Source organism: Papilio xuthus, unplaced genomic scaffold (genome assembly GCF_000836235.2).
Source record: "Papilio xuthus unplaced genomic scaffold, Pxut_1.1 DF827756.1, whole genome shotgun sequence".
In the NCBI taxonomy this organism is placed as follows: domain Eukaryota; kingdom Metazoa; phylum Arthropoda; class Insecta; order Lepidoptera; family Papilionidae; genus Papilio; species Papilio xuthus.
In genome coordinates this window covers 3,711,219-3,738,543 of record NW_013530893.1, presented here as the reverse complement: position 1 = coordinate 3,738,543, position 27,325 = coordinate 3,711,219, and the positions used below count along the sequence as shown (strand labels likewise).

Below are 27,325 nucleotides of genomic sequence, written 5' to 3'. Positions count from 1 at the left end.
AAGTCGATTAATTGTAAAATTATCACTTGGTCTTTTAACTTTTAGAAAATAGAAAAAAATGCACTGCAGGCTCACTTATTTCTAGGAAAAACCAGGGACAATACAGAGACTAAATGCTACGAAATTTGTAGCAACTATCGATATTATGTTATTCCAATTCGAGGTATTTTATTACAAAAGCTAAATATTAAAGGCGTTTATTGAAATAGTAGTTCAAATTTCATTTGCACGAGTTCGAATATTGAAATTCCTTGACTGCTATTTTCGATTTTACGAGACAATTTATGCAGAATTTTGTTACAAAGATCCTGAACGACATTTCAAAGTAAAGATTACCACGAATGATAAAATTCATAACAAAATTGAAATTCAGGAACATTTAAAGAAACTCATAATAATATTTTTGTTTAACCGCAACTACAAAATACATAATAACATAAATAAAAATGATAAACTTGGTTGAAGTTATTTCAAAACCAACAACAAACTTGTGGAATTTCAATTTAAGAAAAAAAAATCGGAATGTAGTTATAAACATTAACCACTGGTTTACCTCAAATAAAGAACAAATAGACAAATATAAAATGTTTAGATTATTTTTATTGAAAGCAGAAATTATCTGAAATCAGTTCATTAGTGTTTGAATTTATTCGTATCAAAAACTGAAACTTAATCGATGATACGATATGATGAAAGTAACCATAAATTATTAAGCAATATATTTAAAATTTCGGATATTTATCCTTATAGGATAGGATACCAACTATAAGGATAAATATCCGAAATTTAAAACATATTGTTAAATAATTTGCGGTTACATTCTCAATATACGGTTCGTAGAAGAATAATAAAACAGTTTATCGCCTTAAAATATACATACTCTACCGAATTCCCATACAAAAAGATAAATCCAGATAAAATAATACACCTACGAGCTGAAGCGAATTTTCCACGCCAGTTTGCTTTCAGAAGTCGACGGGATCGCACGTCTCTTGCTATCCGAACAAATCGTCCGTTACTTACGAAAGTTAAATATTTGATTCACATTTATATCACATATTTTATATTAAATTGTTACTTACTTTAATATATTAATTCTATTGTTCTATAACTTTAAATTTACACCATAATTTTATATTATTATTATTATTATTTTTCTTTAATCATGTGTTCGTGAAGTGTTTAGATGGTCTACATAGTGTTTAATAGTCAAAATAGGTGTTGTCGAGAGTAACGATAGTAAACATGGGCAGTGGTCCCCTCAATCCATGTGTAGTGGTTTCTACGTGAATTGGACATTATGTTTATATCAGGTGCAACGTATACTAACCATCCTCATGCCTTTTTATGATACCATGGTAAGTAAATTAACACATATTTATTTAAATTCAAGAATTCCTTGAATTAGGTAAGTTGAAATGATAAAATGAACCGCAGTTACACAATGTAGAGCCCGCTTTAACATCTTCGCACGAATTGGTTCGTCCGCTTTGATACCACGACTACATAGAAAACAGGCGTCAAGTAGAAGCAATTCTGCGTACAGTCTGATGAGTGCGTCCCTTAGGCATCATTTTCGTCCTCTTTCCCTTACCACATATTTCTTATAAGAAACAATGGGAAGTAGAAGTGGATTTTCGCTTCGCTATTTCAGCGATTTCAGATGGCCACTCGTTTGCCACCTTATGATATAAAATAATGTGTTACATATATAATGACTATGTAAGTAATAAGTTAAATAGTTTAAAAATATATAATTATAATAATACTCCAGGATTGTTAATAACTTGTATATAAATATTGTATTATAATATTAATAAATAGCTTATAAAGTAATGATCAAACCACTTAATATCGTGTCTGTCGTTCAGCTTTTTATTGCAAAACTTATACTCAATGTGTGTCTTTCAAAATTCAAACATTTCCGATATGAAACGTGGCCGACTTATTTGTTCATTTCTCTTATATATATTATCATAATGTGCCTATTTAAAAAAATGATACAGTTTAGAATTTAAAAATGTGTACAACACACAGACTAGTTTATAAATAAATATGTGGAAGAAATTTGACGACTTTCATTGTAACATTTTTTAGCCAACGTATATTTCATCATCATCATCATCAGCTCACTATACGTCCCCACTGAGGGGCTCGAAGCCTACCCCAAGTTAAGGGTGACTAGACCTTAGTCAATGTATATTTAACATGTAATTATTGTTATTAACGTTTAATTATTTAACTATGAGTAGAAGCTGAAAGTAATATGCTATCGTTAAGATTGATTTAGCTATTATATAGCTTCAGATCGGTTAAACTCGCCCGCGATTCCATCCACGTGGAATAAAAAAGTAGCCTAGGTATTCTTCTTGTTTTAAATGTATACCAAATGTTATCAAGATCGCTTAGACGTTTTGGAGATACCTTCAAACAAACATCCATTCATCCAAACATTCGCATTTTTATATTAGTGTGATTAAAATACCGCGATTGTCAAAAATGATCCGAAATCGATTATCGATGTCGGCCATTAGACTATTTAAATATACAGCTAATAAATTCTTTGTACTTATTGTAACTATTCATCATCAATATCATCAGCTCACTATACGTCCCCACCGAGGGACTCGGAGCCTACCCTAAGTTAAGGGTGATTAGGCCATAGTTAACCACGCTGACCAAGTGCGGGTTGGTTGACTTCACACATATCTTTGAATTTCTTCTCAGACATATGCAGGTTGCATCACGATGTTTTCCTTCACCGTAAGAACGTCGAATAAATGTACATATGTAAATCGGAAATCGAATAACACATTGGTACATGGTGGGATTCGAACCCTGGGCGGTCATATGCAGGTTGCATCACGATGTTTTCCTTCACCGTAAGAACGTCGGATAAATGTACATATGTAAATCGGAAATCGAATAACACATTGGTACATTGTGGGATTCGAACCCTGGGCCGTCAAATGCTTGACCACTGAGCCACCGACGCTCTTGCGTTTGTTACTATTGTGTTTATATAAAAGGAAACTTTAATTGAAATAAATGTAGCTTCTCTTATATTCCGGCCGTGACCATCTGACAATATTAAATATGCTCGTACCAGAAATAGGAAGTAATTGTGGGAGCCGTGGCCATTTTAAAACGCATATAAACACGTCACGGCAATCATTAAAGTCATCATAAAGTCAATGAAAAATGACATCTTTTAGCGACGTTGGAAAAACAAATGAGAGTGTAACACCGATGTATTTTTGTTTTAAAGATTAGATTAAATTATTCTTTGGCTGTCTCAGCGACTCCTGCCACGCGGATTAAAAAAAAACTAAATTTGTGGCCTACGTATGCTTCTAGACTATGCTCTACGTCTAACCTAAGCTTAAGTGAGATCCATGCAGCTGTTCTGGAGATACCTTCTAACAAACATTCATCCATTCGTCCAATCATTGTCATCTTATTAGTATTTATAATACAAGTGCTGAAGTTTAGATGGATGGATGTTTGTTAGGAGGTTTCTCTGGAATGGTTTAACGGAACTTGATGAAATTTGACACAGATGTGGAACATAGTCTAGAAAAACACATAGGCAACTTAGTAAGATTACAACAGTGGACATCCACTGTTATCTTACATATGTTTCCTTTGATTACACATAAAAGAGAAGATTTTGATTAGGTTTATTACATCGTATTCAGCAAACGTACATTTTCTATTAAATCCAGCCTTCAGTTTCCCAGTAAAGTGATCAGTCAAAACAACATGAAGATTACATTTATCAGTAGCCATTCATACTTCCATCAGAAAGTTTATCTCTTACAACGACTTTTATTGAATGTAATGTACAAAATTTTACGATAATAGACAGGAAAATGATATCTGATATCAACTGAGATAATCATGGAAACAATAAATGATTGTCCAAAGATGTTACCATATGTAATGTTTCTTTTTTTATATCATAAGGTAACAAACGAGAGAGCGGCCATTTGAAATCGCTAATATAGCGAAGTGACCGTTGACCATAGACATACGCAATTACATATGCGTTGCCTACCTTTAATCGACGGAGGAGCGGATGCACAGAAAGAAAATATCTCCCCTTTCCATGCATCCTCTCATCGGGAAAGTCAACTTCCACTTCCCATCCTTTCCTTATAAGAAAAAGGGTGGGAATGGAAAGAGGACTAAATTAGGCTTCCGAGACGCACTCATCAGGCGAAACGCGGCAGTGGCCAATTTGTGCGAAGATGTTAAAGCGGGCTCTACCACTGTTAAAATAGGATAGATAGAAAAAAAACTAGAAGACTAGAAGTCGTTGGCAACGTCTACCAGACCCCAAAAATATTAAAGTTCAAAAATCAAGCATACAATATAGTTTATTATAAAAAGTGGCTCACCGCGTGTTTCCATGGCCAGAATCTCCGTTTAAAACATTTTGCTATCTCTGTTTTGTCAAAGATGAATGATAGGGATGACGATATGTTTTCTGTACCAATGACAACTTCTAATCATTGTTTAAGATGCTCAACAAATATTGTTAATATTTTAAACTAGCTGTCACCCGCGACTCCGTCCGCGTGAATATATTAAAAAAAAAAACTTAATATATAAATAAGTTAAATAAAAAGCAGCTCTTCAAAGTATGAATTTGAAAAACAAAAAAGAATAAATAGTATCCTATTCCGTCTCCTGGCTCTAAGCTACCTCCTCACCAATTTTCAGCCATTTCGGTAAATCCGTTCTTGAGTTATAAATAGTGTAACCAACGACTTTCTTTTCTCTTCTCATGAAATTTTGTGAGCATATTGAGTAGATCAGAGACATCAACATCTATTTTAAATCCCGCGCAGACGGAGTCACGGGCGACAGCTAGTTAATTATAAATTAATACATCATAATAAAAGTCAAAGAATGGAAAATAATATGCGTTTTCATTAGGACTATGTCCATGAGTTATTAATTTTAGCTATCATTTATTGCTCATCGTAATGTAATAAAATGCACTATCGTACTGATAAAACTTCATACGTAATATTTAATAATATTAAAATTAGCTATAGATTATAATATATAGCTTTAGAACAGAGATTCTCAAATTTTCTCGTGCCCTTTACAAAATATTATTGGTTTCTGAGCACCCAATACAATTTTTTTCTTTTATTTACAATTACATTTCCCGCCATCATACTTGACAGGTCTTATATATAGACAATTTTTAAAATTTTCTTGGAATATTATTATTTTAAATCTTGATGGCACAACAATTGAATACTTTGATAGTGAGTCTTGTAAAATATGGCTAAGCTCCCGAAATGCGTTCTTACCAAATAAATAACTAACTCATACTGCAAATATTTTTGGCGATACATATTTAAGGGTAAAACATCGACGACAGTAATATCAATTACTGGCGGTCAAAAGTTTAAAAACGTGTTAAACAAAAAAGCGTCTCCCATATTTTTCGGAGTAATACAGTTTGTCTTTTAACTTGAAATAATTCCACATAGATTTGACATTTCATCAAAAACCGTGTAGCAGTTTCGGACTTCATCCCGGATCTATGTATATTGTGAGAGATTTGCAAGATGGCTTCTTGTTCCATTATATCTATACTATGAAGCACAAAGAGCTTTCAAGAGCTTTCCAGTGTCTAGACTTTCATAAAGCCTTAGGGACCTGACTGTAATATATCATTATAATGTTTGAAACATTTATACCTATGATATGTCTCATATTTAGACAAGCTTCTTACAATATTTCTTATTTCCTGTCAATTTATAAACTGACAGGAAAATTCCTGATAATACAGATAACAATTATTTGACATTATACAGCGTGTTATATTTTTCACATGGAAATACTTGGGACATTCACAACTCCTAGGGTTTATATTTCATTAAATTGAGCAATAAAAATGCAAGCAAATGTTTTTTTATTTTTCTTTAATTCTTTTAGACAGTAACCTTCTTTGATGTCTTTAGAATGTCTTACCATAGTATATTTATTTTTCTAGTAGTTTAAGCAAGAATAGGGGACAAATCTTTACGAATGCATATAGTAAAAGAAAAAGATTTATTCAAGGTCACGCATAAAATATTTTTTTCTAGTTATTTCCAGAAAGGATTCATTTATATGCAGGTAAACATTACGATAGTCGGAAACAAAAACAATTCACTTAGAAAACATGTTCGTACATTTAACATATTTTTAAATAATTTTCATATAGTTTTAGATAAAATGTTTAGTTTTAAAAACTTTTTTTTTATAAATATAAAGAGTGAGGTTCTCGAGTTTTAGTTTTCATCCAAAAAAGAACACGGACAAAATAAAGTGATGATAATGGCTATCTTTTGTTGAACTTAGGTCAAATATCTTGTATTAAAGACACACTAAGGGGCCAATGATTAGGAATGTACAAGTAAACGATTATATACAGTTGAATCGAAATACGCGGGAACTGAGTAAGCGAGAAACCTCTTTAAGCGAGAGTTATTATCCGGTCCCATAGGCGACCTTTATAAGCGAGAAACTTGGGTAAGAGAGAAACCTTTATATAAGAGAAAAATATCTCAGTAATTTTGACGGGAATGTATATAATTTAATACTTATCCATCTTACTAATATTATATGTATATGCGAATGTTTAGATGAATCGGCTGAACGGATCTTGATGAAATTTTGCATAACTGAAAGAACGCATAGGCTAAATTAAGTTTTTTTTTTAATGCGCGGACGGAGTCGCAGGCGACAGTTAGTTTTGCAATAAACATGAACATTAATTTCTTACTCATTACTTTTTCTTTAAGTACGACATTCTGGAACAATAACTAATGATGCAGCGATAATGGAACGTCATAAATACCTTTCCAACTCTCTCTCTTTTTATTACCGTACGATATTAATAACTGGAATGTTTTAATATATGTAGTATATATATATTAATATTCTTAAACGACAGTAAATCATTAATCTTACTGTTTTATTTAATATTATAAACTAGCTGTCGACCGCGACTCCGTCTATGTGTTCTTCCAGACTATGTTCTACATCTATGCCAAGTTACAACAAAATCCATTAAGCCGATTATATGGGAAAAAGAAAAGGGTTTTCTCGGCAATTATTCGATTTTTCTCACCTTTTAAACCCTTTCTAGACCTCCACGAACATTTCGAGACCAAGGTAATGGATGTATGTTAGAAGGTATCGCCAGAACGGTTCAACGGATCTTGATGAAATTTGGCATAGATGTAGAGCATAGTCTAGAAAAACACATGGCTATTTTTTTTTGCCGGTGACAACTTGTTTTATTAATGAATGGAACGAACCAAAAATTATAACATCCAAACTCCTAAAATTTAAGCGGATGGCTCCCTCCAGTGTAATTTAATTCGTAAAATTTAAGAGGGTTAACTTTCCTCGAATTAAATTATCGTCTTTCTGCTACCGTAACTTCCAGTCTACACATAACCCCTTACATACTTTAATTATAATTCAAAGAGTTTTTATACGCTTGATTACTGGCCGGTAAGAAATAATTATCATAATTTTTATTTTTCTAAATAGTTAATTGTGCGTCAGGGATTAAGCGCCAATTAAATGAAAAAAAAATTGTTTATTAAGAAAAAAATATTGCATTAATATCGACATAGCTTACCCAGAAGGGTAGGCAGAGATCTATCATACTATCACGTACCTCTCTCGTGCATATACTATTGAATTTATCAAAAACTAGCGTTTGCCTGCTACTTTGTGCGCGCAAAATAAAAATAAAACTTAATAAGCCTATACATACTTCCAGATTGTGTTATATGTCTATACATCCATCCATACAAACATTCACAATTATAACATTACTAAGTTTATTTAATATAGTTGTTTTAAAATTAATCAAATGTCATTATTAAATTGAAACAATATGAATTATATCATGTCCTTTTGTCTGTCAAGTGCGATATGTATACATGTTATGTATCTACATCTAGATATATAATCTACTATGATAACATGTACATTTAGACCGTGATCTTTATTATCGGTTACAATCATCTTTTGTCTGTATGATTGTTTGGAATTTCATTCTTAAAGTTTTAATTATATGATAACTAGCTGTCGCCCGCGACTCCGTCCGCTCGGGATTGAAAATAGATGTTGGCCGATTCTCTGATCTACTCAATATGCTCACAAAATTCCATGAGAATCGGTCAAACCGATTTATAGTGTGGTCTTATTTCGAGTTTCATATAATTGTTTTTATTTCTAAATAGCTGTTGCCATCGTCTCCGTTCGGGTGAAATTAAAAAAAACTTAGTAGGCTATGTGCTCTTCTAGGTAACGTTCTACATCTATGCTAAATTCCAGATAGATCCATGCTGTCGTTTTGGCGCATTCTAACAAACATCCATCCATCTATCCAGACATTTGCATTTAATATATTAGTAAGATTATATTATAGACTATTTTGTTTTAATAAATAATTAAAAAAATCTATTTCTTTATCATTAGAAAAAAACCATAGTTTTGTTTTATTTTATTTTTTGTACATTAAGGCTATGGTTATTTCAACATGGCGACATATAATAAACAAGGTCTGAGAGTCTGTTCAAACTTTTATAATTAACTAAACTCTACATTACACGCCTACCTAAATATCGAACCACGAAGCTATCGATAAAAGTTTGAAAATGGACAAAGGTTATATTTGTTAATATTCCCGAAAATGTTTTCAAATATTCTAACGCCTTTATGATTGAAAAGCGTTACAATGATTTACATTTTGATATTATTATATCGTCTGATTGAATATATTGTTAGTTTATAAACTCACTAAAGGTTTGGTTAATGAAAATTTAATAAGAGAAAACTTTTCTGCATTCGATTGTTTGTACGATGGATAGATGGATGGATTTGTGTTAGAAGGTATACAGAACGGCTGCGTGAATCTCGTTGAAATTTGGTATATGCCGAACATAGTCTGAAAGAACACATAGGCTACTAATTAAGTCACGGACGACAGCTAGTTTTACAATTAATTCAATTTTAACATGCTTGAAATTGAAATCAATTAACAATATATATCCTATGTTTTTGACAGTTAATTAATTATGCTATACATTTGGTTGACTGATTTGTTTGAACAGCTTGCGCTGTTTGTTTTTGGGAACGGTTTTTTTTAACAAAATCTCATGAGATCTGAATACATTTGTGGGTCAAAGGATCCTTGATGTTTTTCAGGCTCCTAAAACGATGGATATTTTTCTAACCTTATACAACATTTGCAAAAAATAAATCTACTCCTAATAATTCTTATATCATCGCCAATATAACTCATTAAAAAAAACTATCCAGAAATAACCTTTAGAATTATATTGAACATCTGTTGGAACTCTTTAAAGAATAAATATTAACTTAATGAATTGTATTTACCCTTTTCTCCTTCAAATTAATTCGTACATCCATTCTCTAATTAATGGACGAACGCAATTTGCTTAACTTTGTTTTCTAAAGAAGTATTTTTAGGCTTTCCCTGAATTTTCGTTTGAGGCCAATTACATTAAAACTTAACATTTTCATCTGTTTAATAACAGCAAGTTTAAAAATTGCAAATAATTAAGTCCTATAAAAATCGACACTGTAATTACAGTAGCAATTGCAAATGCATTGCCTTCAATCTACAGAGGGGAGGACGAACAGAAAAAGGATATTTTCCCTTCATATGCATCAAATACACAATTATAAGAAAAGGGTTTAATAAAAAACTATGTTCGTGGTTTTCCACAGGGCGAGTTAATAGTAGTATTTATGTCATGGCATTTATATTATCGCTGTAGCCTGTGATGCCATTAAAACGTAATTAGTAAAAAAAAAACTTAATAAGTAGCCTATGTTCTACATATATACCAAATTTTAGCGTGATCCATGATCATTGCTAAAAAATTTATGAGTGACCTATGTGTTCTTCCAGGCTATGCTCTACATCTATGCGAAATATCAGCATGATCCGTTGAGCTGTTCCGGAGATATCTTCATACAAACATCCATCCATCCATCTAAACATTCGCATTTATAAGTTAGATATCTAGTGACAATTTAAATGCGAAAATTGTTAGATACTAGCGTAAGAGCTATAGGATTATGTTTTTTTTATATCAAAAGGTGGCAAACGAGCGAGCGGCCACCTGAAATCGCTGAAATAGCGAAGTGACCGTTGCCCATAGACATACGCAATTGCATATGCGTTGCCTATCTTTAATCGAGGGAGGAGACGATGCACAGAAAGAAAATATCTTCCCTTTCCATGCATCCTCTCATCCGGAAAGTCCACTTCCACTTCCCATCCTTTCCTTATATGAAAACGGGTGAGAAGGGAAAGAGGACTAAGTTAGGCCTCCGGGACGCACACTCATCAGACGAAACGCGGAATGGCTTCCACTTGACGCCTGTCTTCTGTGTGGTCGTGGTATTTCACCGGGCGAGTCGGGCCGGTTCGTGCGAAGATGTAAAAGCGGGCTCTACCACTGTTAAACAATCTGAGAAGAAAATCAAAAATATGTGTATAACCTACACTTGGCCAGCGTGGTTGACTCCATAGTAACCAAGCCATCTTAATCACCCTTAACTAAGGGTAGGCTCAGAGCCCCTCAGTAGGGACGTACAGTGAGCTGATGATGATGAAGATATCGAGTGATAATTTAACTGCAAAAATTGTTAGATACAAGCATAAGAGCTATAGGATTATGTAACATGAATAATCTATCACACACATAACAACATGCATTTAGATTGTTTAATCCTATAAATTAATATGATCCAATGCATGTACCGATATCAGTTACATTTGATAACATATCAGTGACAAAACAAACGAATTTTATTTCTGGGCACATCGCCAGTACACTTATCAGAAATTCAAGCGGATTTCCATGCAGTTTCCTGTTTATATGATGTTTTATCTTTATAGTATTATTGAAAAGCCGTTTATATTAAGTTATAAAAGATTCTTCTCAAATATTATTCATAAAGTTAGGAACATTTATCTTACTAATATTATAAATGTGAAAGTTTAGATGGATGTTTGTTTAAAGTTATCTCCGGAACGGCTGAACGGATCTCTATAAAATTTTAGTATACATATAGAACATAGTTTGGAAGAACATATGGGCTACTAATTTTGTTTTTTTTTTTAATTCCGTGCGGACGGAGTCGCGGGCGACCGCACGGCCGTTTTAGGGTATCTCCGAACCGGCTCATCGGATCTCGCTGAAATTTGGCATAAATGTAGAGCATAGCCTGGAAGAACACATTGGTTACTCATAAATTTTTAGCAATCAATTAATAGTAATATAAGCTATTGTCTGCTACTTCATTTGCGTGGAATTAAAAAAATAATTATGAATTATTCGTGACTGTAATATATCTTTGTTCCAAATTTCATCCAGATCCATTTAGCCTACGTAGCGATCTTTAGAAAAATCGCATTTATATGTATGATTTAATGAGCAACTTAAGTAGAGTTTAAATAATTTGAAAACTCGTTTGTCTAATGTCGTTTTACCTTAGCAACGTCTCCAAAATTTAATCAACTGTTTTTAGATGTATTCCCTAATTATGTTTTAATTACGTAATAGTGTGTTAGTTCTTTTGATTGGTATAATAAAGACTAGATCGTTAAAAGGCATTAGTACATTATTTATTTGCTTGAGTGAAATAATTTAATACTTCTATGTATCGTTATTACGTTTTTTCAGTAGCGATCGAGTGTTTTCCTTATTATTGTGTGAATTTTCTAAGTAAATTTATGTCTTGTGAGATTAACCGTGAGTTTCTGACATCATAATCCTCGTTTAAAACATATTGCTATCTCTATTTTGTCAAAGATAGACTGGGATGGCGATATATTTTATACATACATTTTGGTCTCGGAAACCCACGGTTCACTGAGAATATTTACTCAATAATTTCAACGATGTTAGCAAAGAATTTCGTTTATGTTTATATTCGGTCGCCATCTGGTACATATATCGTAGCAGCGTAACGGGAAAAAGGCGAATTTTAAATTAGTTAAGATTCTTGAACTCGACAAGGAGATTTTATTCAAATTAAATAAAAATAAAACATAATGAAAAGACATTTCTTTTGTGACATTTTTTACCATTGAAAAACCTACTCTTCAACGTAACAAGTTAGAAAAAAAACTTTTTTTAAACGAATATAAGTGTATATTAAGTATCCATGTTTAGAAAAACTAAATCAAGAATAGTTTTTATAAAATAAGTGTACGGTGTTGTGTACCGTACACACAAAATTAATAAAAAAAAGTGCTAGCCATTGTTCTTCCAGATAGAGTATGTTCTACATCTGTGCCAAATTTCATCAAGATCCGTTTAACCGTTCTGAAGATACCTTCTAACAAACATCCATCCATCCAAACATTGGCATTTATAATATTAGTAGAATGTAATAAATTAATGGTATTTTAAGAAATAAAAGGTTCATTTTGTAAAATACTCCGAGTTTTACGCAACTCAGTTACTTACAGCGTTTATTTTGTTAAATGGCTTGGAGCAAAAAATACAAACTGTAGCTCGGGAAAAATGTTTTAGTTACTTTTATATTTCATAGTAACGAGGAAAAATATTAGGTAAACATGCAACATCCTACCGTAAGTTTCTGGTCTCAGAAGCCCAAAGTTATTTTTATAATCTGTAATCTTAAAATTACTGTGAAATTAAAAAGTGATAATTAAAAAGATAAAACAATCATTCTTTAAATAACACCCCCTTTATAGTATAATATGAAGCTTAAAAGCTCTACCCGTAATGTAGAGTTAAAATGTCGCATTTCTTTTTATTATTCGTGCAACGGTTGCATGTGGCCAATATAGCAAATTGAAAAGCTAAAGACCACTTAAATACATCTGCGTGCACTCAAAAGTCGAGCAGCGAGTTAATAATACGTGAACATAAAATATTTCTGACTCAATTTTTTTTTTCTTTTGTAGGTGTTTTTTTTTTAATAAAATTGTTATTACTGGCCAGAATTTATTAATAACTGTCGCCCGCAACATCGTCCGCGCGGAATTAAAATAAAACTTAGTAGCCTATGTGTTCTAAATCTACGCCAAATTCCAGCAAGATCAATGGAGCCGTTCTGGTGATACCTTCAAACAAACATCCATATAAACATTTGCATTTATAATATTAGTACGATAGCAGTGGAAACAAGTAATTACAATTTGTAACTAAATTAATTCGACAATCTGGCGAATTGAAGTGAAGTGAGACCAATCAGAAAGACTATATTCAGGATCAAAGCAAGTAAATACAAGGGCCAAATCAAGATAACATTCTCTGCAATCACTCACTGACTGGCAATCCGCTTTGACCGACTGACCGATTTATCATTGAGTATGTCGAAGACCACTCCACTAGCAAATACGACTAACGAGTTTTGGCATACACTTTTAGCCTGTTATTAACAATGAGTTTCCACTGTTGAAATACTTTTTTTAACAACAGTACTTCTATCCCACTCATTCTCTTTGGGAAAAAAACAGAGACAGTAAATTTACGTCATCTAGTTTTACACGATATCTTATTTCTACTAACAAAATATATAAGTAACCAAGACTAATAAATTCTGGCCTGGAGGCGCTTTGATGCTTCTTCTTATATATAAAATTCTCGTGTCACAATTTTCGTTCCTATACTCCTCCGAAACGGCTTGACCGATTCTCATGAAATTTTGTGAGCACATTGAGTAGGTCTGAGAATCGGCCAACATCTATTTTTAATCACGCGCGGACGGAGTCGCGGGCGACAGCTAGTTATTATATAATTTACCGTTGATTTCCGAGACCAACATTTCATTCGTCATTATCTTTGACAAAATAGGGATTAAATAATATGTGTTGAACGGAGATTTTAAGTATAAACGAAAAAAAAATTTTTTTTTCAACACTGAGTATTTTTTTTTGGAGTTTTCCATAAACGATTTACACATTTCTGACAGCTAGAATTTTGAATTTTAGCAATGTAGATTTTACTTTATGCTTCTTCTATATATACAGGGTCATTCACTCACCAATGGCCAGCGAATTTATTTTGAAGTGGGATCATTTTGAGAACACTTAACTCGGTGGATGAAGATTCACGTAAGATGGCGGTCTAAGCTTTAGGATCGATTTTTTTTGTTGAAATAGCGATATGCGGCTTTTTAGTAAGCTTTTAAGCGAACCTGAAGTGTTTGTATATTAATATTTAAATTTAAAAACATTATGTTGAGATGAAAATACTTCGTTTAATATCTTTTTTTTTTGATTTTGAGTCATTTTTTTATTATTTTAATGACCGTATTATTTTAGACAAATTATAAATTAACTAATTGTCGCCCGAGACTCTGTCCGCGGGGAATATAATAATAATGAATAGCCTTGTTCTTTTAGGCTATGTTCTACATCTATGCCAAACAGAGAGATCCGTTTAGCCGTTCAAACTATTGTATTTATAATCTTAGTAAGGGTAATACTTTTTTATTTTACTTTTATTAATACAGTATTTTTTTTCCATAATAACTTGTAATTGTCTCGTTTCATTACTTTAATTGCTTTCAAATTAAAAACCCACTTAATAAAATAATTTTTCTCAATGAAAAAAGTTTCTAATTAATTTTGATCAGCGGTAGATTGCTTTGACGTGAAAGTCGGCCACCGTAGCAAAATTTATTTTCTTTTTAAAAACGCGAAGAAAAAGAAAATATTTTACATTAAAATAAATGTAATTTGACTTATATAATTGTGCTTTTCAATAATTTAGTAATTTAAATTATTTAAAATATATAATATTTTTCAATGTTCAATTTTATTTTTTATAAAATGAAAATTTACGGCCTTAGTAAAAAAAAATTAGACGATATTTCAAATACATTTTAGCTTTTTATACCGTTACCATAGCAACCGGAGCGGATTTTTGGTAAACATGGCTATTGAAAGCGTATGCGTAGGCTTGCGAAATGAGTTCTTTTTTTATTCTTAGTTCTTGAGCTAAGTGATAAAATACTTAAACTAAATTGTGTTGATACATATTTATGGTGAAACATATAACCAATTTGTCCATAATATCCTTCATCATCATCTTCTTCTCAGATATGTGCAGGTTGCATCACGATGTTTTCCTTCACCGTAAGAACGTCCGATAAATGTACATGCAAATCAGAAAACGAAAGACACATTGGTATATGGCGGGATTCGAACCCAGGATCTGCAGATTGCAAGTCACGGGCTTGACTCCTGAGCCACCGACGCTCTATTTAAATATCCTTCACCGGCGTTCAAAGGGTTAAAACACGTGTTTAAATAAACAGTGTCTAACTATATTTTTGGGCTTTTCATTTAGAGTATTGCACAAATGTATTTATTATATTACTAACTACCCGCAACTCCGTCCGTGCGTTATAAAAAAAACAATTGGTAGCCTATGTTTTCTTCCAGACTATATTCTACATCTATGCCAAATTACAGCGACATCCATACAGCGGTTATCGAGACACCTTTAAACAAACATCCATCCATACATGCAAATATTCGCGTTTATAATATTAGTAAGATAGTGAGATCGTAAACTGAAATGAAATTGAACAATTTATTATTTTTCTTTTATCACACATGTATTTTTTTATAATTTAAAAGTATTTGTGGCCAAGTCAATGCAAGTTTTTTAACTCGAAAAAAACTAAAAAATAACCTTGTGCCTCTTTTAAATATTAATATAGAGACTGAGTTATTTACACTATTCTGTGGTATGTTTTTGTCGAACTGTCAGTTTCTTGCAAACTATTATAAATTGTGCCTTTGATTTTTGAGGTTAAAAGCCGGTGTTACAGTAAAAGCTTTACTGACGTTCTCTTTGTGTTTCTTTCAGGAGTTTGCTTACGTTTACGAATTTCTCACTTTCGTAATGTTGTATACATATGTTAGGTACACTAATGTTATTTCTTTTTAAATATATATCTTATACATATTTATAATTAAAATTGGAGTGTCTATATGTAACATAGAAATAAAATTTTATATTTCGTACACATTTGACTTGATAACAATGACAAAAAAAAATTTCTTTGTATGTTTGGAAAGCCGCGTTTGTGTCGGTTACTATCGGGAACGGCTGAACCGATTTAGACGAGACTTTGACGGGAAGGTAGCTGAGCTGATGCACGCGGCCATGTTATAGGCTATTTTTTAATCTGTACTGACGAAGTCGTAGACGATCTATAGTTAATAACATAGATTTATCGTGGGTTGCTGAGTTCAAATCTACGTTTAAGACATATTGTTATCTCTGTATTATTAAAGATAACGTCAAGGATGACGATATATTTTATACAGAGATTTTGGTATCAGAAACCCGTGGTTAGTCGAATTTTTATAGTTTTTTTTTAGTAGTAACTTATTAATGTACCGTAACCCAAGTAAAGGAGGGGGAGGCCTACGTCCAGCAGTGGACAAATTTAGGCTGATTATGATGATGATGATGATGATGATGAAAGTAAATAAATTATATGTAAGTACTTTTAGACATTATTAGTTAGGATCGTGAGAGTGACGTGCTTTCGTTACAAAGTCCAGTGTCAGAATGAATAGTTAGGGGCATAAACATCGACATTTTTGTAAGGCTAGTGTTGGGTCACTGCCACATTTTCGGATTTTCTTCCTAACGGTACATAATGTAATTCTTTAATAATCTTAAAATATTAAGGGAAAGTTCTTTATTATTATGGCCGGATATGTTCGTATATACTATTAATCATTATTATTAATTACATTTTATGAAAACCCCATTCATAAGGACTGTCGTCTTTTCGTTGGAAAAATAAATTAACGTATAATAGATTGCTCGGGATGTTTGTGCACGATAGAAAAAATCATGTCTGTTTTATATCAAACTCGTCATTGGATAACGCGTATGTTTATCGTATTGGTTTCGATAGATAAAAAAAATGTGTTGTCGTAAATTTAATACCACATGGCGAGTGTTTCTCCTCAAATTAATTTGTGATAATCATAATAATATTTTTTATAAGTTTTTCTTCTACATAAAACTTACGTCATTTAAAGGTTGATCTGAAGTAATGATTTAAATAAAATAACAAAGCGTCATCGGCAATTGTGGATGTCTATGGGCAGCGGTTGCGTTTCAGCGAATTGGCCGTTTGCTCGTTTGTCATTTTCTTATATATATAATTCTCGTGTCACAATCTTCGTTCCCATACTCCTCCGAAACGGCTTGACCGATTCTCATGAAATTTTGTGAGCATATTGAGTAGGTCTTAGAATCGGCCAACATCTATTTTTCATCCCCCTAAATGTTAAGGGTAGTCTACCCATAAATATTTATTTTTATATTTTAGACAAACACGCGGACGGAGTCGCGGGCGACAGCTAGTACTTATAGAAGAAAGCATACATTTTTCCTAGTTCTAGCCCACCTATTACACTTCTACTATGTAATATTGTAGAATATTATTTTAACTCAGATTTGATAAAATGTATTTCACGAAAAAAACATAAAGTGCAAGCTCAAAATATTTTTGTCCGGAAGACCTTAACGCTTGTAACAAACCAATGAGGTTTATTTAGCGTTAAATATATGTTTATTTATATTCAAAATTGTATTGTTAAATAAAAAAAAACTGAACTTGACCAAAACTGAATACCTTTCTATAGTCACATTCTTTCTAATTTTTAAAAGCAATGCAATAATATTAACTCACGAGATATAAGGGAAATTGTTCAGTTTTATATTATTGCTCTTACAGCGAATAAACATGTAATTCGGTTAATGTATGTCATAAATTTGCTATATTTTCATATTGCCCTAAATACATTTTCTTGTGTTGTTTATGCAATTTTAAATACAAGGTTAATTCAATTGTAAAACATTAAAATCGTTCAACAATTCTATTGTTACCCGTTCAAAGTAACCATAGGTTTCTATGACTATAACGTTTATAAAACACTAGCGGTCACCCGCGACTCTGTCCGTGCAGAATCTAAAAAAAACTTAATCAGTAGCCTATGTGTTCTTCTAGACTGTGTTCTATATGTATGCCAAATTTCATCGAGATCCGTTTAGCCGTTCTGGAGATACCTTCAAACAAACATCCATCCATCTAAACCTTCGCATTTATAATATTAGTAAGAAGTAACATAACGTCGTCCCTTTCATTCGCTTTGTATAAACAGAGCCAAAAATATATGTTAGTTCAGGTGTTTCAATAGAACCCACTGTAATTTATTTCAATTTTTCAACATGCAGATATCTCGTGATTCTGCAAACGAATGTACCTACACAAAGCGATCAATCTATACATATAAATAAAATTGGAGTGTCCGTATGTAAAAACAAACAAAAAATTATGCATTTGCATTACTGAGGACAAAGAAACAATTTAAAAAAATCTGTCTCTGTCTGTATGTCCCAGCCACTTTTGTTTCTGTTCATCATCATCAGCTGACTATACGTCCCCACCGAGGGGCTCGGAGACTTCCCTAAGTTAAAGTTGATTGATTAATTGTTTCTGTTAATTCCTGGTAACTAACACTTAAATTAATGTCTTAACTAGCGGTCGCCCGTGACTCTGTCCGCGCGGGATTAAAAAAACATAATTAGTAGCATATATGTTCTTCCAAACTATGTATGCCGAATTTCATCAAGATCCGTTCAGCCGTTCTATAATAGAATCTTCAAACATCCATCCATCTATACATTCGCATTTATAATATTAGTAAGACTAAACTTTTCTATAACCGATGATTTCGGAAACTTCTTTTTACAGTTCAATGGACTGATTTATTAGAAAAAAGTTAACCCTTTGATCCTATTCCATTAACTGTATATAAAGTTTTCTAACTTCTTTAACTACTTTAGAATTGTTTCTCTAGTCTTAATTCACTTTGTATTTTTATTAAGCGTCGTGAGAATTCTTATGTGTGTAGATAAGTTAACTTACACTAAGTTTTTGAGAGCAAAATTGCTTTTTAGAACATACTGTTATTTTTGTTTTTTCAAATATGACAGTAAGGATATGTTTATAAGGAGAATTTGGTCTTAGAAACCTAAGGTCAGAAAATAAAGTCAGTAAAGATCTAAAAGTAAGGCAAAAAAAAAAGTTCATTTCGATTAAAAATATCCAAAATCTCTCCCCTGGCTACTACATTGCGGCTTGACCCGCGCTGATCATTTCTCTGATATTCTGATCTGTTACTGAAAATAAATTTATTATGACAGGGATGACGATATATTTTATACAGAGATTTAGGTTTAAAAACCAACGGTTACTCCTATTGGAGTAACTTATTAGTTATCTTAGTAATTTTATAAATGCGAATGTTTGGATGGATGGATGGTTTGTTAGAAGGTATCTCCAGAACGACTGAGCGGATCCTGCAAAAATTTGGCATAGATGTAGAACATAGTCTGCAAGAACATATATGCTACTAATTATTTTTTTAATTCCGCACGAACTCACTGGAGGATTCTAATATAAGAAAAAAATAAAATTGGTTTAAGACTTTTTCTAAGCATCATCATCATCAGCACACTGCATGTCCCCACCGAGGGGCTCGGAGCCTACCCTAAGTTAAGGGTGATTAGGCCATAGTCAACCACGCTGGCCAAGTGGCGGTCTTTCTAAGCATAAAGCAAGCATTTTAATAGTCGTAAAATTAACTAAAACTCGTATCGCATTTGCGTAATGGTGACATACATTGTTGTGGCCATAGAAGATCTTGTGGCATCTTCAAAATCACACGTCTATTTTTGTATCCGCTCGTATTTTCCTAACCGTTTCGCTGGAACAAGTTAATTTCGAAGCGTACCATTCCTATCACGTTCCGATGTTACATTTTATATTAGCCTCGGTAGCCGCAATTATACTAAAAATAACTTCTTTATTGATTCAACGCATAGTTAGTTTCAGTCTAATTTTATTTATAGTTTCACACATTTTTATTTTTAGTTGATTTATCCAGACTTATTGGATTGTTACATTGTTTTGTAACCACCTGTATATGTCTGTACTGATTTTTATACATGGTGTAACATTTTACTTGTATTTTCAAATTTTATTTGTAGGGGTTCTAATAATGTGACTTGATTGTTTAAAATTAAAACTTAAGTTTGCAATGATGATTAATATTTTATTCTTTCTATTTACTAACCTCAAAAGTTACTAAAGAATAATGCGCATCAGAAACTTACTATAAGATTCATAGGAATATTTAAAATCTACAATAAATAGAAGTTTAGAGTTAATTTTATTACTACCTTTCCCTTACCATTCTTTTCTTGTTAGGATGGGAAAGGAAAGTGGACTTGACGGAGAAAACACACACTAGAGGAAATATCCACTTTTTGTGCAATTGCGGACGTGACATAGATACAAATATTTTTAGTTATAAAAATTAACGTTTTGTTTCCTTTTGTTGCAGAAAGTTGACCGCAGTATGAATCTGACTCTGAACGCATCAGCAAAATGGTTAATAGAAGCATCTCGAGGTATAGAAAATCCAAACAACCTTCTGGAGAAATTCTCTTTGAACAGAAAAGTCGATGACCGGACAAGCGCACTACTTCTCACTTTCTATGGCATCTTGGTAGTTATAGGCGCTGTTGGAAATGCTCTCGTTGTTATTTCAGTAAGTATCAAGATGATGAGATCCGAACACTAGACGTGCAACTGATTTTTCGACTGACCCGAAATAATAAGTTTAAATATACACGTTAATAAAATTGTAGTGTCGGTATGAAATATGAAAAAAATCATACTTCGTACACGCGATTTTTGTCTGTTTGTCTGTATGCCTGTCATCTAGACCGCGTTTGTTCCGGGAATATCTGGAACGGCTGGACTGACAGGACTTTGACGGGAAGGTAGCTAATGCACACGGTCATATTATAAACTACTTTTTTGTTATTTTTTTTAATTCTGCGCTGACGAACTCGCGGGCGATCGCTATCTTGTCTTACTTCTTTCTAATATTTACAATTAGAATGTTGAGCTGTTTGTTGGATGTTTGCTAGAAGGTATATTCAGGAGAGCGGCATGAATCTCGCTAAAATTTGGCATAGATGTAGAACATAGCCTAGACGAACAGAAAGGCTACTTATTAAATTTTAATTCCGCGCAAACGAAATCGTGGGCGACCGCCAGTTACAAATAAATTATAATTAATGTAAACAAGACACGATCGTATAGTTTCAATCATAAATTTGATATTCGTGATGAATAGAGTTGTACCCTGTATTGGATAATATTGAAATGTAATAAAAGACATTGTTTGAAACGTTTTCAATCAGATTAATAATTCAGCGAGATTTTGCCACAGAAATTGTTAGAATGAAATGTAATAGTTAATATTATTTAAACGCAAAATCCTAATTTTACTCTGCTTATCCTTCCCACCCTTTTCTTACAAGGAAAGTATGGGAACGGAAGAACATAAGGGAACACTTTTTATCAGTGCATCCTCTCCTCTGTCCATTAAAATGCAATTATGGATGTATATAGGAATTGGTCGCTTCGCTATTCCGGCGAATAAAATCCTATACCTCCAATTTTTTTTAGACATTGGTGACAACTATTGTTCTTTTAATTGTTTATATTATAAACTTTCATAATCATCATCATCATCACCATAATCAGCCTAAATTTGTCCACTGCTGGACGTAGGCCTCCCCCATCGATTGCCATAACGCCCGGTCCTGTACCGCCCGCATCCAGTCCACTCCCGCAACCTTGACCAGGTCATCGTTCCATCGTGCTGGAGGCCTACCTACGCTGCGTAGACCTGTCCGCGTAATATTAATTTATAATTATTTTCAGGTTGTCAGGAAACCAGTGATGAGAACAGCAAGAAACATGTTTATTGTCAACTTGGCTGTCTCTGATGCGTTGGTGTGTTGTGTTGGAACACCTCTGACATTAATGGAACTTTTAACCAAACATTGGCCGTTACCAGATTGGCCGAGTTTATGCAAAGCGTGTGGAGCAATTCAAGCTATATCAATATTCGTTTCAACTATATCAATAACGGCTATCGCCTTGGATAGATATCAGGTACGTATTTGGATGTTTTTTTACATTATAACAAACTAGCTGTGCCCGTGACTCCATCCGCGCGGGATTTAAAAAAAAGTTAATAAGTACCCTATGTGTTCTTTCAGACTATGTTTTACGTCTATGCCAAATTTCAGAGAGATCCATTCAGCCGTTCTGGAGGTACCCTCAAACAAACATCCATCAATCTATCTAAACTTTCGCATTTACTCGTATAATATTAGTATTGATTCTTTGTCGCTTTAATGATCACCACTGATACATGGACAGGTTTTAAGCCGTGTTATTTTGTGCCTTTTTGGTGCTGACGGTTACGGTTGGTAGTGGTGGTAAGGAATCAAATTAATAGAGATAAAATTAACTATCAGGAACTTAAACAGGCGCGTTACCTATCCATTTACAGAGATCAGTGCCAGCAATCTTATATTTCCAAAAAAAGAAATTAAGAATATTCTAAAGAATGTTTACTTTGGATTGTCTGTTTCTAGTATTCTTTATATCTTAATTAAATTTGGATTTAAGATACAAAAACATTCTGCCATCTCTATTTATTCAAAGCGAATGAAAAAGATGACAATGTGTTTTACACAGGTGTTTCGGCAGTGGAAACTCGCACTAAAGTTCGTTTATTAAATGAGCTTAAATTTAAACTTTATCATCATGGCATGAGTTCTCTTTCCAGATATCGTTCGTTACTTAAACAATTTAAACATATGAGTTAAACTGTTTACACTTCACTCAATATTTCTGGAAATAGGACTCGTTGTTGACTTTGTTTTTGACGTCATCTTCTGAACTTGTCTTATTTGAAGATTGTAAATGATATACGATGAACTGTTACTACATAGTTCTAGGTTCATCTTACTTCTTACTAATATTATATATGCGAATATTTAGATGGATGTATGTTTGAAGGTATCTCCAGAACAGCAGAACAGACATCGTTGAAATTTGGCACACATAGAACGTAGTCTGGAAGAATACATAGGCTTATAATTTTTTTTCTTAACTCCGCGCGGTATCCTTGTAACTCTCTAGTAAAAGAGTTAAAAAAAAATGTAATTAGTAGCCTATGTGTTCTTCCAGACTATGTTCTATATGTATACCAAATTTCATCGACATCCGTTCAGTCGTTCTGGAGATACTTTCAAACATCCATCTAAACATTCGCATTTATAATATTAGTAAGATCTGTAGTGAGATTCAAAATCCAAACAATTGTTTAGTGCAAGTAAATGAATCCTATTTATAACGGTAAAATATTTTCAGTTGCTCATAAATTTCGTCGAAAAAAAATAGAAAATTTACAAAATTAAATATTTGCTATGAGTTTTTACCAAGGCGCCATATTATTTACAATTAAAAATAATCTTGTAATGGCACATATTACGGAAAAATAAATCTATATAAATAGATGAATATTAAAATAGTTATTTAAATGAATGAAATTATTTTTAATATATCCAGCTCTCAATTCCTATATAAATATATTGAAAAATAAATCTTACTTCGACAAAGCACAATATGCGGCGCATAGAGAAACTACATTTATCTTTGACATAGCAACAACTTCAATATATTTTTATCCCCTTGATACTTGACTTTACAATACATATTCCCCTTTTATTTTTACGTAAATGTAAATTAGCATTATACATTAATAGTTGATGCCTGCGACATTGTCAACAAAAGAATAAAAAAAAACTGAAAAATTACTGGTCTAAAGTAAAGTGAATTTGACAGATCAGGGGAGGCATGGGAAGGGGAAATAAACTCTTCATGTAGGTTTAGATGTCGGCAGCAGTCGCCACTAAGTTATCAACCATGAAGAAAAGGAACATTTGATTATAAACATATCACAATTTTTGAACAATTTTATATTATTAGTTACTTTGTAAACTACCCATATTTACAATTTTACGGTGACATACAAGCGTATACATCGTATTGTAATATTTAGATAATGTAATCTATTGTAGCATATGTTATTGATTTTATATGAACTCAAGCTTTATCTAGTATCACTCGAGAGGCTATCGTAATAAAATAAATGCACAAACTATAGATAATTGATAAGACGACCATAAGTATACAAAAAAAAAACATTCCTTTGGTTTAATATAATAATTACGAAGCTAACGCGTATCTTTCAGTCAGATCTTCAATTTATCTTACTTCTTACTATTATAAATGCAAATGTTTAGATGGATGTTTGAAAGTAAGGTGGAACGGATCAACGGCTCTTGATTAAATTTATTACAGATGTAATGCATAGTCTGGAAGAACATACAGGCCACTTACACGTGTAAAAATAAAATATGTCTGTTTTTCTCTAACCCTAGGTTTCAGAGACCAAAATCTCTGTTTAACATATCGTCATCCCTGTCATTATCTTTGACAACATTTTGTTTTATATCATAAGGTGGCAAACGAACGAGCGGCCACCTGAACCTACCTTTATTCGACGGAGAAGAGGATGCACAGAAAGAAAATATATTCTCTTTCAATGCTTCCTGTAATCCGTAAAGTCCACTTCCACTTCCCATCCTTTAAGAAAAAGGGTAGGAAGGAAAAGAGGACTAAATTAGGCCTCCGGGACGAACATAGAGATAACGTGTTTTAAACGGTCATTTCGGTCTCAGAAATCTAGTGTAAGAGAATAAAATATATGATAGATATATATTTGTACTCATGTTTTAGCTTTAGAAACCCATGTTGAAGAGTTTAAGTACACAGTTCACCTGTTATAAAACTTGTAAACACGGCTTATGAAACCTACAATATATTATTTTGTCGACAGCTGATCGTGTACCCAACGCGTCCCGGCCTGCAGACAATGGGCGCTCTAGTTACTATGCTATGCATCTGGGTCACCGCATTTTGCCTCGCATCACCTCTTTACATCTTTAGAAGCCTAAAAACCCACAACATAGGACTTAAGGATATGGATTCATTAAGTTTCTGCATTGAAGACTGGCCAATTGCTAATGGACGAGCCATTTACTCCTTATTTAGTTTAATATTACAATATCTCCTTCCAGTTTTAGTAGTTGTTATGGCCCATGTACAAATACATAGAAGATTGCGTGGAAGAAGACGAACAACAAGAAAAACACCAGCTATTCTTATAGCTATTGCTGTTACATACGTTATAAGTTGGTTACCTTTAAACTTATTCAATATAATAGCAGATTTTAGTACCGAACCGATATTGGAAGAGAAGTCAATGACAATCACTTACGCAATCTGCCATATGTTTGGAATGTCAAGTGCTGTATCCAATCCTTTATTATACGGCTGGTTGAATGATAACTTTAGAAAGGAATTCGAAGAAATACTTTGCTGTTGCAAAAAGCGACAGATAACGAAAGATACGAGGATTAAAAATAGAAAAATGGATACGGAGTTGACCGCGTTAGCACAAATCGAACACACGGTTACTGCTAACACTAAGACATCTCAGTGCTCGCAAATTTTCTGACTAAAGTCTTGCTTCAAATAGCATGAAGATGTTATTGAAATGCAAAGCATTTGAACTATATTCTGCGTCAATTTAAAGTGTGTATGTGTTTCGTGTAGTGTAAACGGCATATTGTTTTCTGCTATGCTTTAGGTAGAGTAAAATTATCACAATAATGTTGTAAATTAAATGATTCTATGCAATTAGTATGTAAATATAGTTTAGTTTAGTACAACTAATACTATACTCTACGTTTTTATGAGCCCAAAACGTAGAGTATGAATATTAATTTCTATAATAATTACGCATTAATTGTTACAATTTCTATTTATAATAAAATTATATGATAATGACTTTATTTTTCTTAAAACATTTCCTGTAGTAGTAAATTTTACTACGTTTCCTAGCGGTTAGTTTCGACCGCACCTTTAGTAAAGAACACACAACTCCATACAACACTAGGCATAGTCAACCACGCTAACCCAGTGCGGTAACTTCACACATGTCCTTGAACTTTCGCATATATGTGCAGCATCACGATGTTTTCCTTCACCTTAAGAATGTCGGATAAATGTACATATTTAAACCAAAAATCGATAAACACATTGGTATATGATGGGATACGAACCTGGGACCTGTAGATTACAAGTCAAGTGTTTAACTCTTGAGCTATCGACACTCTTCTCTATAGTCAAAATACTATAAATACGTACTTAAAATATATTTGAAACGCAATATAACATAGTATTAACATAAATTATCGTCTTCGATATACTTAAATAATTAATGAGGAAAATCCTCGTAAGCCTTAGTTAATTTGTTACGCTGCGCAAAACATTTATAAGCTTTGTTTGTATATTATCACTTTGTTACATAAATGAAGCTTTAGGCTCTAGCCTTGCTTACATAATGAGACATTTACTATTTTAATCATGTAAATTAAATAGATTAAAGGCCTGTTTTATGACCAAGTAAGTCTTGAATAAGCTATTTGGAACTTATATATAAAAAACAAATGCTGTTCTTTAATCCCGCTAGAACTCGGGAACAGCTGAACGGTTTTAACTTATCCTGGTTTAGGCCTCCATGAACATTGGAAGGTTTAAAAGGTGAGAAAAATTTGAATAAGTGCCGGGAACAAATTAGATTTTTTTCATTCCACGCGGACGGAGTCACGGGCGACAGCTAGTCTCAAATAAAATCGTTGGCGTTTTACAACCTCTAATAAATAAGTTGTAAAGGTACACGTCCATTGGCGTACTTGCTTTGTCTTGATGCGATGCGGGCGGCGTGGATGATGGACGCGGCCGTGCATCATCCACGCGCGGACGTGCGTGCGGTGCGTCCGGACCGGTCCAATGGACGCGTAACTTCAAATTCAACCTATTTCGACAGGTACTGTTATATGTTATATATAACTTGAACATAGTGAAACAGGCCACAATATTTACGTGGCTTTATAAATAAAATATAATAAAACACAATTAAAAAGGGAATAGATATTATATTTTGTAAAGACAAAACAAAAGACGATATAATGAATGAAATACAATATTTACGAAATAATATTTAGCAAAGAAATATTACATTGTAAATATTTAATTACTCCTATTTATTTATAATTCGAGTACTTTAGTATTATAATACTTTTTAATGATCAAACAAAACTGTACGCAAAGAAAATATACACAATATGAAAACTCACACAACGAGATACACCTTTTGTTCCAATGAAAATTATTTAATATTACA

The 27,325-nt window shown here is 32.8% G+C and overlaps 1 protein-coding gene across 1 annotated transcript; it reads left to right on the top strand.

Annotated features, from left to right (window-relative positions):
• Positions 1 to 977: 977 nt before the first annotated feature.
• On the top strand, positions 978 to 25,886 carry NPFR (Neuropeptide F receptor). Its single transcript, XM_013309997.1, has 4 exons — positions 978 to 1,358; positions 20,486 to 20,692; positions 21,880 to 22,113; positions 24,914 to 25,886. Exons 1-4 carry the CDS (start codon positions 1,269 to 1,271, stop codon positions 25,592 to 25,594), a joined length of 1,212 nt encoding a protein of 403 aa, XP_013165451.1. The 5' UTR covers positions 978 to 1,268; the 3' UTR covers positions 25,595 to 25,886.
• The last annotated feature ends 1,439 nt before the right edge of the window (positions 25,887 to 27,325 follow it).